We start from the raw sequence: 11,274 nt of genomic DNA, 5'->3' as shown, positions 1-11,274 counted from the left end.
CAATCAGGAAAGTCGGAGTGTTAACCGGTTTCTCGTAATTTAGTTCAAAGATGATGTCATAATTTGCTAGACCTGATGCGAGTCTACAGAGTTTAGGATTAGGACCTGAAATTTAGATTTAATGAGAAATAATATATTTCGCACGTCAGTTACAACTTTTACGGGGAAGGGAGATTGGTTAATAAAACATTGTACCCTTCCCAGATTATCAATAATGTTTAAACGTTCTAGCTCAAGGGAAGAGTACAATCTGGTTTGGGTTGGATTAAATTTTCTAGAAAAGAATGCTATTGGTTCTTCAATATTTTCTGGAGGTATTTCCTGGTAAAGAACCCCACCCCCCACAAATTGTGAAGGATCACAATTCAAAGATAAGGGGTATTTAGTATCTATGTAGTTCAGTTTCATATTAGATGTAACAAGTGTTTTCAAATTTTCAAAAGCTATTTTCTGACTTTTCCCCCACACAAGGGGAATATTTTTATTTAATAGTTTAGTAATTTCTAATAAATGTTCTTGGCTGTCTGCAATAAACTTTGCAATGTAAGTAAAGGCACCGATAAAACGTTTGAGTGATTTTAAATCTTTGGGTTTAGGTAAATTCATAATCATTTTAATTCGTTTGTCTGTTAATGTTATCCCTTCCTTTGCAAAATTGAATCCTGAGAATGTAAATTTATTGACAAAGCAAGAACATTTATTAAGGGACAATTTAATTCCGTTTAACTGAAAAAGTCTCAGGACCTCTGTTAAGAGGAGTCTGTGCTGTAAACGTCCTCAACAGACTAGTAAAACGTCATCGGAGTAAATTATTACTAAATGTTTCTTAATTAAATTTGCTAAAATGTCAGGCAAAACAAAATTGAACTTACTATTGACGCATTTTAATCCAAAAGAAGAGCGGAGAAACCTAATGGTTGTGTAGTCTGGTAAAATTGCGTTAAGAAAAAAAGATGCGCGGTCAGTTAGAAGTAGTGAAGAGTGCGCTGACTTAATATCTAAACTTGAGAAATATAATTCATTATCATCAATATTATCAATATTATCTTTATCTAGGAATTGGCTGAGAGCTGGGCAATCAGATGAATTGGAATTTTCAAGTTTAGAGTGTTCCTCCGAGTCTAGAGATATTAGTTCTGAGACAACCTGTTCTGGATTCGGAGAGCAGGTAAATTCAGGGCGGGTTATTACATTTAAGCTACGGACATCCAGACAAACACGGAAAATTTTGCCAATTTCTGAATCGGTAAATATTTCAGGGTTTTGTCCAAAAATTTCTGAACGCTCGTGGATTTCTATATTACTATCTTTTTTAAGTCTTTCTTTAATTGCAGAGAAATCTGTTTCAGATAGATGTTTTTTCGCCACAGTTAATTGCGAACCATGGGTTCGCAATTGACTGCTTTCAACAATACCGCAGCCAGCCATGTTTGAACTATGCGCGCGCAAGCAAGTTTATTTATATCATTGGTGGGGTAAGGTAGGTCCAGGGGTAAAGGGTTGGACTTGTCAAGAAGTTCAATATCCACATGATATATTTTTTTTGTAATTTTACCAATGTCAGAAGGACCTGTAGAAATGGTGCCAATATATGTGTTAACAAGCGTTGTTAAAAATTCTCTTTCTAGAGGGCAACTTCTGGCAAGAAAATTGATAGATTCCTGTTCAATGCATTTTACATCTAAGGGGGGAAAAGATTCCGGCTCATTAAGAATTGATTCTGCAATTGTATTTTTACTGGCAGCGTACTTACCTTCTTTGTAAATAGTTTTAGGCACGTTAATTTTGATAATTTTATCAGATTTAGGAATACAGCAGTCAAAAAGTTGCAAGTCTAAAAGAACATGTTTTAACGAAGTTAAGAAATCCTCAATTAAATTCTCATTATTATAATGCATGATTAAAGTTTTGATATTTTTTGAAAGAATAGATTTTATAAAAAATACACCTACTGGGGTGTCCTGAATATTTTGGAATTTTTGCGTCCTGAAAACAAAATTGATGTAATTATCATTTTTCTGATCCAAAAATGAACTGGTTTTATTGTTTTGAGACTTTTTTTATTTTAGAGATTTGGTTTTTTGTTAAACTTAGGCACTGGCAATGTATGGTTTCACACATACTTTTAAAATTTTCATCTACAAAGATTACATTTGCAGTTTTAACATTTAAACTCTTTATTTCTACAAAAGTTTTGTTGTTAATCTCAATATGTATTTCTTTCTTTTTAAGTATTTTTTCATGTAGAAATTCATTTTCTACATGTTTAGGTTCACATATTTTGTTGAATACGCTTGATATGTCATTGGATAATTTATTCATAATCACAGGGTGTCTCAGCAGCTCTGTAAACTTTTTATTTGGCCTATAATCAGAAAAAGAGCGGCCCTGCTTTACCGGGGACACATATTCCAGTATCCCATAGTTTTCCCTGAAATTATGCCCTAAATTATCCAATATAACATTATTTCGTACTGTGACCATAATAGGTTTAAATTGCTCCGGGCAAGGTTGTGAAGGTTGGCTTATATCGAATATCTTATGTAGCTCTGTATAGGACCCAAGGCATGGTAGCCTTAGGTCATGAGACAAATCGCAACCTCTTTTGTGGGTCTGGTGTGCATGCATTTCCAAATGGTAAACACCCTTTTTAATGGAAATATTTAATGTAGGATCTAGCCCAGCAAACAAAAACTCGAGTTAAAATCGAGTAAAACTCAACTTTTGCCTTCCAGAAGTGGAGTTTTAATCGAGTTTAAAAGTGGAGTTTTAATAGAGTTTAAAAGTGGAGTTTTAATCGAGTTTAAAAGTGGAGTTTTAATTGGCTATAGTTTTGCCATACAAGGATTAAAACTCAACTTTTCACCAAGATGATTTCTGGATGATTTCTGGATGATATCTGGATGATGAAAAGTGGAGTTTTAATCTAGTTTAAAAGTGGAGTTTTAATCGGCTATNATGAAAAAAAATAGGGCGAGGGGAGGGGGGTGCGTGAAATGCAGTATTCACCAGAAAATTCCACATAGTTTAACATTGTCCAAAAAAGCTGCTTTTTTGCAAATGAACTCAAAAATATGAATTGTGACTGCAAAATTCAGCTTAAAAGATATCAAATTAAAATTGCATGCAAAGGCTATTTGAGAAAAACATTGAATGAACTTAATTTAATTCAAGACGCTTTTAAACATACTTAAATACTTTTGCACAAAAAACATAAGTCCTCCCGCGATATGTAAACTTAAACTTTTTACAAAATTTTTTTTTAAGGAATGTTCTTTGGTAAAATGCAAACATTGAAAATCCAAGGATTTGAAAATTTAGTCCTTCAAATGAATGTTTTTTTTTCTCTATAACTCAAAATTTGAGCTACATGTAGAAAAGTATCTAATACTCCCCTCCCCTCCTCCCCTCCCCTCTACCTGTAGGGACTTGAAGACCGTCTTCGGGTAGACCTGGAGGGACTTGAAGTCTGGCTTTGGGCAGGCAGGTCCAGTTTATTCCTTAAAAACTTAAATTAAGGAAGAAAATTTTGTTAATTAAATGAAATCAATAATTGCATATCTAAGAGTAGAAAAATGCACTCCCCTCTCAAAATATGCTTCTTTTATTTTCCTTAGTTTTAGGTTTTGATGGATTTTAGCTTCCTTGTTTCTTTTTCCCTCCCACTTCTCTCCTTTGGATTTATCGAAGGTTATTAATTTTTTTGAGGAAACCCGTTTAAGCTGGCTACAAAACAAGCTCTTCAGAACTCTCCCTTCCCCCTCCCCTCCCCTCCCCTCTACCTGGAGTAGCTTGTTTTGTAGCCAGCTTAAACGGGTTTCCTCAATATGTTACCCAAGCAGAAACCAATAAAAAAGGAAGAGACTTTCTTTACTTTAATGATTTTCAAAGAAAAAAAAAAATTAACAGCTGAAGGGCAAGAACATTAGGAAGCATTCAGTAAAAAGTTTGTACAAACGTCTCAGAAGTCTAATCCTTTGTAAATAACCCTTTAAACTTTAAAATCTATGCGTCTAATGCTTATTAGACTAGTTGAACTCATAACTCAAGTTTAAGGTCTTCCTATTGTAGAGTTTTCTGGTCATCACTGTAAGTAAATTTTGGGCATGTAATTCAGTTTAGTATCTTACAGAATGGCAGAATTGAATTAAAAAAAATAAAAAAGATCTAAGTGTGGAGTTGAGAACCCCCTTCCAAATTATTTTTGGCAATTTCACATCACTATATTATCCAAACATGAAAGTTTTGATCATGCATGTTGACAAAAAATGCATGAGAACAGGGTCAAAAGTATAGTATAAATAAAGGTAATAAGAGACTCAATCGAAAAAAAAAGGCAGAAACAATCATTAAATTGAAATATCTAAATCAAAAAGTCATAAAAAAATACTTACTTCTTAACTTTAGGTAGTCCCTCTCCCTCCTCCCCAAATTTCTCTATAGGTCGCCTCTTCCTCTTGCCATCTAAATGGAAATTTTTAATTACAGACACTTTCTGGGCCCCGTGCTGCGGCTGGGACAGGCTAGGGGGGCCGAGCGCTGCGGCCACATATCTTACATTTAAGATCCATGGACAAAATTGATAGGGGGAGGGGGGTTCAAAAACCGTTATCTAGGAATGTACCAAAAACCGTTATCTAGGAAATTACCGAGCTATTATTTAAGTTGTATTAATTCAGGATTAGGTAAGGTAAAGACGATTTCTTTGCCAAGCGCTGGGACTAGGATAGGTAAGGGGGGCCGAGCGCTGAGGCTAGGGGGTTAGGCACGGCAACCACATGACCCATTGTATCTATGTGACACAATATGTGATCCACGGGGTCCAAAAATTGTATACTAGGAAATTATCCAACTTTTATCTAAAAAAAGGTCCAACCTTGATTCTTGATCCTAAGTCTTCTTTTTTTGGCGTAAATTCTGTCATATTCTTTTTTTCTTCGATAACTCATAGTCATTGATTGAATTTTCATTTCAAAACTGTTGGGGAACTAGTTTAAGTACACATATATTCCCCATCCAAATATTCCCAAGTACACAATGTGGGTTTATCCAGGGAGCTTTATATCTTGAGTACCAACATATTCCCTGCTCGAATAATTTTAAGTACACAAATTCTTTTTACATCAATCCGGCTAGGGAGAGTTTGAGTACACATATATTCCCCATCTAACTATTCCCGAGTACACAATGTGGGTATATCCAGGGAGCATTATATCTTGAGTACCAACATATTCCCTGCTCAAATAATTTTAAGTACACAAATTCTTTTCACATCAGTCCGGCTGGGGAGAGTTTGAGTACACGTATATTCCCCATCTAAATATTTCCGGGTACATGAGTTTCCCTATGACATGATTTACCCAACGGACATTTAGAGTTTGTTTTCTATCCTTTATTGTTCCGTGAATTTATTGATTACTTTATTCACTTTGTCCGTGGAGGGAAGCTGTAGAGGAAAAATACATGTTTATATCTATGTATTAGGGTAAGTGCTTCATATCTTGATCCTGCTTTTCTAATCTATATCTCTTCTTAAATTGTCCCGTTGCTTCATATAAAGTTCTTGCCTCTGAAAAAGGAAAACTAAAGTTTTAACAATTTTGAGTTGCTTAGAACCTAGAGCATGGCTCTACAAGTTCTGATAGTTTTTCATCATAATCAGGTTTAGTGCTTAAAATTGTTCCTAGTTGGGATTCAATTCTATTTGTTAGTTCTAACAGACTTGCCTCTATTTGTTGTAATTTTTCTTTCTGATCATTTAAATTACCTGTCTTGGATAAATGTTCTTTTATTACCTGGATGTCGTCTTCATTCTCACTGATTTCCGAAAATTATTTATTTATTTTTGAGGAAATTTCTAATAAATTTACATCATAATCAGGTCTGACAGAGTCCTCTTTAAAAGTGCAAGCTAGAGAAAGGTTCAAGAGAATTAGCAGAAACAGACTAATGAAAAATCAAAATCAGGAGAATCAGGAGTAAGGAAGCCAAAGAGATTGGAATAACGAGAGACTGAGAAACAAACGTGGAAAAAAGATTATTTCTCGAATCGTATCAATCGATGATATATCTAGTGAGTAGAGAGTAAAGAGTAGAGAGTAGAGAGTAGAGAGTAGAGAGTAGAGAGTAGAGAGTAGAGAGTAGAGAGTAGAGAGTAGAGAAGAGTAGAGAGGAGAGAATTTGGGACAGAAACAAGTTTTTTTAAGAAAAGCTTTTACATTTTGAACTTGGCTGATAAAGTTGAACAGACATTGAGCTGAGACATTTAGTACATGGTTCTTGAGATGGCTCCTGTCCTTTATATTTTTGGCATCAAACCGATTGATGAGACTGTTCATTACACAGTCGACAGCACGTAAAGCAGGAAGTTTTCCTTTTTACAATATTTATCAATGTGTCCTTGTTTGAAACAATTTTGGCATGTTTTAGTTTTAAAACAATTATTATTTTCATGACCAGGTTTTTCACATATTGTACAAAAACGTTCCTGATTTATACTGCCATCTTCTGTGGTTTGAAGCATATTAAAAGAGTTCATTTTTGATTTATGGGTTTTTCCTAAATAAGCATCGATTTCAAGTTTGTACTTATATAATATATCAATTATATTAGACAAAAGTGGATGTTTTCCTTCAATTAAAGATTCAAAAGTGTCGACATAATCAATTAACTTTTCTTGAACCCTTGGTGAAATTACATTTTCACAAGCATGAATAAATATTTTTGCCTGCTCCTCAATGTCTTTCTGACTTAATGATAATAATTTTAATATATCTGCGGTAAAATCTTTTAGGTTATTATATGATTTTTTATTATTCATTAATGCACTGAAAGCCTCTCGCTTTGAGTAATCCTGATCATAAATATTTTTTAAGGTATTGTAGAAATCTTCTAAATTGGAAACATTATATGATCTTATTGCTGTTTTAACCTTAGCGGACAGTTTTTGATTAATAAAAATTTCAAATTCATTTCTATTTACTTCAAAAGCAAGACCTTCACAAGTTTGGTTTAGGTTGCATAATAAATCACAGATGGAGAATTCCTGTGCGTTATCAAAAATTGGAATATTCGCAAATATTCCCTGATATTTTGATAGACAATCAATATTAATTCAATTTTTGTGGAACTCAAGTTTTTGGTGGAGAAATATTAACATGGTCTTGGCATTTATTTAAGCTCAAAAAGATCTGAGAAGCGGTATTAGACTTATTTTGCGTATTATATTTGTCAAAAATATTCTTAACTATAATATCTAGCTTATTACCACAAATGGATTTTTTTGTCCAATTCATTCGTGAAATCGCTCAAGACACCAATCCTTTCAAGCTTATTTTTTTCATCTAGGAAAGGATTGTCATCATTTTCATTACTAAGGATATCTGATGTATTATATTTTTCCAATTGTTCTTTTTTTTCTGAACTAAATGATCTACTGGGACTACACCAATCGACTTCGATGTTGGTTTAAACATTTTACTTTACTTTACTCAGCCAGTTTAAATCTTCAACTAACAGCGTATCCACAACGTACAACAGGATATCTTAAAAAGATGGCCTCCGCCTTTCCTATATACTCTGCTAATTTCAGACAAAAACTAAAGATAAAAATTAAGCTTAAGTCCCCCCAAAAAAAACAAAAATCAAAAAGTTTAAATCTTCAACTAACTGCATATCCACACTGTAAAACAGGATATCTTAAAAAGTGTAGTGAATCCCTGTTTTCCTGAAACCTTGATTCCTAACAATTTCAACGTTAAAAATAGGGTGACATGGAAACGCCTCAACACGGAAACGACTCAACACGGAAACGGATCAAAAATTATTTTTGAGGTGTTAAAATAACTAGCAGAATAGTTTAGTGTAATGCCAACCTTGTTATATCTCCTAGTCCTCTCCCCCCTTCAGTCATCAGCAGAATTATCTAAAAAATGTCAAGGTTTATTTAAGTGCCAAAAAATTGCAAAGAGGAAAAAACTAATTTTGAGCATCTCGTTTGTTTTGTAGCTAAAGTAATATGTACCAGGAGCATCCTCAGAAATTTGTAAGTGGGGGGGGGGGATAATATATTTGCCCCCTCTCTCCCTGAGTTCACCTCTGACTATCACCTCAAAAATCTCCGTTACAGTAATGCGGCCCATATGGATTGAAAAATAGAGTATAAATCCATAAAATTTAACACACAAGTCTACCTGTTCATCCATTTTGTCTGGTTCTGTGCACAGGTTGTCCAACTTTTGGAGATCTTCAACACTCTTCAGCGGTAGAAATTCTTCACTGGCTTTCAACCACCCTTTCTTCTTCTTCTTCAGGAAATCAAGGTCTCTTCTAATACCCTCCAGAGCCTTCAGAACTTTTTCTTCAAACCCATTCTTTCCATCTAAATGATAAATTCATTACAAAAGCTAGAAACAAGAAAAATAACAAATCTTACTATTTGGTTATTAATGTAATATCCAAGTAATATATGATTTCCTAAAAAATCTTTCTTTTTTCTCCCTAGAAATTGGGAATGTTGGCTCAAAATTATATGCCGAATGAGGGAGAGTAAATGAGTTTGGGGGTTAAACCCTTAATTTAAAATTTTCATTGCTTCCCTAAATTTAAATGTTTTTTGTTTATTTTTGCACTGAAAGCTGACAAAAGCTTGTGAAGGGGAGGGGGGAGGGTTTAAAGCTTAATCTTTACACATACCCGATCCAGATCCTCGTGCTTCTTTAGATCCAGAACCAGATCCAGACCCGCGATCTGCTGTTGATCCAGACCCGCGATCTGCTGTAGATCCAGAGCCACGATCTGCTGTAGATCCAGACCCACGATCTGCTGTAGATACAGAGCCACGATCTGCTGTAGATCCAGACCCACGATCTGCTGTAGATCCAGAGCCACGATCTGCTGTAGATCCAGACCTGCGATCTACTGAAGATTCAGACCCACGATCTGCTGTAGATCCAGACCCACGATCTGCTGTAGATCCAGACCCACGATCTGCTGTAGATCCAGACCCACGATCTGCTGTAGATCCAGACCCAAGATCTGCTGTAGATCCAGACACACGATCTGCTGTAGATCCAGACCCACGATCTGCTGAATTAAAGAGAATAACTGAATTTGGGGATAAAACCTTCCTATTCAAATTTTCATTCCCCTTGCTTGCCACATCTGTATTTAAGCACTAAATATTACTTTAGATCCCTTTAAGTAGTGTGTTTAGGTTTTTAAGCCTACTAAACATCTTGCAAATTTCATAAATAAATCTTCAATGAAACCTCTTTCTCTTAAATGCTGTTTTGACCTTCAAAATTAGGGCTAATATTAGAAAATGTGCTCTGTCTCTTTAACAATGGGACCAAGCACATTTTTGAATATTATACATCATTTTAAAGTTTGAACGGCATTTCAGAAAATTTAAAAACTTCCTGCAAGCTTGAGGATAACTAAAAACTAAAAATCTCAAGGGGGCATCGCCCCCCAAAGACCCTCAGAGGGGTTGCAAAGGTACCTCCGACCCCCCCCCCTGTATCCACCCCTGAATGTGTTTAAATTAATTTACCTAGCTGGTGCATCAGCAACAATCCCGAAAAGTTTGAAGCTAATAAACTTTCGTCCTACCAACATTCCCTGCTGGATGACAGAGTTCACTTGATTTATTGTTTCCTTAATGAACTCAAGATTTGTAGGCTTACTTGTCCCACAGAGAACAATTAACGGGAACACAATTAGAGGTAGTAGGTTTCTGAATGTACAGAGAAGTGGCCAAAGAACATGTTTTGAGCTCTTGAACAATGGTAGACCATCAAAATTCATTTGAACTTGAACCTCGTCCGGTACACTGGATTCAGGATACCTAGGAAATAAGCATAAATTACACATATTTTAACCATGAAAATTAAGTTACCAAAACTTTCCCCATTAAAGGGACCGCATAAGTAATTTCAAGTGACCCATTAGTTTAAGATGGGGCATACCAGAATTACATCTCTACTCTTTAAACTTTTCTCAGATTAATGATAAAGATGCCATTAGGTTTTTTTTTGGGCTACAAAAATGTTAAATCCATCCAATTTAGCTTTCTAAGTAAACCTGCATTTAAAATGATTAATTTTTACAAAGAGAACTTGGATAACTATCAAAACAAGGGGTACAATTGAGTATAAGACATGTAACGTTATATTTGGAGGGCGATTAGAAATTATGTCTACACTCCCTGAATTTTCATTAAATACATATGTTTAAAATTAACAAGGAGGATCTAACAAAAACCAAATAATGAATAATAGAAATCTTTGAAAATGTAATACTTTTTTATCAAAATAAAATTAAATAAGGTTGATCCAATACATATATCCAGATAATTAAAGGGGTGTACATTTATTTAAAAATCTCCCCCCTCTTTTGAAAATCACATTTTTCTTAGAAGTACATAAGTATTCTTCCCCAGAAGTTTGTATTATTATTATTTAGTGATTTTAATTGCTAAAATGTGGAAAATAATTCGAGTTTTAGAGGAAAATAAATAAATTACCAAAAAAACTTGCCTTTAGGTGTCAAATGTATCATCCCCACTCCCAATTTTTAAATTAATCCCCCCCCCCACCCCCGGGAGCGGGAGATTATTTTAGATTTAGAATGATTTATCATATATCCATATATATTTATCAGTTATAAACTTAAAAAGATAGTAATAATGACAAACAAACAATGAGTTTAATTACCTATTCAGAACCTCTCTAAACTTGTTCTCAACAGGGTATCGATGCATGGTCATGCCCGATGCTTCCTCTACAGGGAAGCCTTTACCAGTTCCCAATAAAGTACGAGCTGTAAGAGGCAAGTCTAAACATTTCAAGAATTAGATAAATTGCATAGTTGTATAATGGTTCCATTATAAATATTAGGAAAAATGTAAATTATCTGTAAAGGGGGTGTAAATCTATGTGTTAAGTAAACATTTATACAATGCAGTGCAAAGCATCTATTTTATTCTGATCCAGATCCAGATCCTGAAAAAAGGGATCTGGATCCAGATAATTACTTGTTTGTAAATAGCAGTTTTCAGAGCTACAAAAAGTATTTATTTTAACAGGTTTAGAATGTTATTTTGCCTTTTCATATACCCAGTGTTAAGGATCCGGTTCAGTGGATCCGCTTTTTTTTGGGGCATTAGAGCGCGAAAATGTTGCGGATCCAACAGATCCAGATCCTAAATATTAATATATGAAAAGACAAATACTGTTTCCAGGCCTGGCTTCCCCCCCGCCCCCCCCCCCCCCC

General features: G+C 34.7%; 1 protein-coding gene across 2 annotated transcripts; it reads right to left on the bottom strand.

The window, feature by feature from the left end:
• Positions 1-7,840: 7,840 nt before the first annotated feature.
• Positions 7,841-9,663, bottom strand: LOC111712265 (cell wall protein IFF6). Of its 2 annotated transcripts, none has more exons than XM_023486835.1 (4): positions 9,554-9,663; positions 8,695-9,087; positions 8,193-8,380; positions 7,841-7,924 (listed from the first exon to the last, which is right to left on the bottom strand). In XM_023486835.1, exons 1-4 carry the CDS (start codon positions 9,564-9,566, stop codon positions 7,859-7,861), a joined length of 660 nt encoding a protein of 219 aa, XP_023342603.1. In that variant the 5' UTR covers positions 9,567-9,663; the 3' UTR covers positions 7,841-7,858. The 2 variants fall into 2 exon arrangements, with proteins under 2 accessions (XP_023342603.1, XP_023342604.1); XM_023486836.1 differs by having other exon boundaries at positions 8,695-9,015.
• Between the last annotated feature and the right edge of the window lie 1,611 nt (positions 9,664-11,274).

This window comes from Eurytemora carolleeae, unplaced genomic scaffold (genome assembly GCF_000591075.1).
Source record: "Eurytemora carolleeae unplaced genomic scaffold, Eaff_2.0 scaffold1248, whole genome shotgun sequence".
Classification (NCBI taxonomy): Eukaryota; Metazoa; Arthropoda; class Copepoda; order Calanoida; family Temoridae; genus Eurytemora; species Eurytemora carolleeae.
The sequence above is the reverse complement of the archived record's forward strand: the minus strand, read 5'-3'. Positions and strand labels throughout refer to the sequence as shown.

Excerpts from the sequence above, each read along its gene's own strand:
- LOC111712265 (XM_023486835.1), bottom strand. Across the intron at positions 8,381-8,694 it reads AGCACGAGGATCTGGATCGG|ATGGAAAGAATGGGTTTGAA; the intron begins GTATGTGTAAAG and ends TTTATCATTTAG. Across the intron at positions 7,925-8,192 it reads CAGACAAAATGGATGAACAG|ATAATTCTGCTGATGACTGA; the intron begins GTAGACTTGTGT and ends GACATTTTTTAG.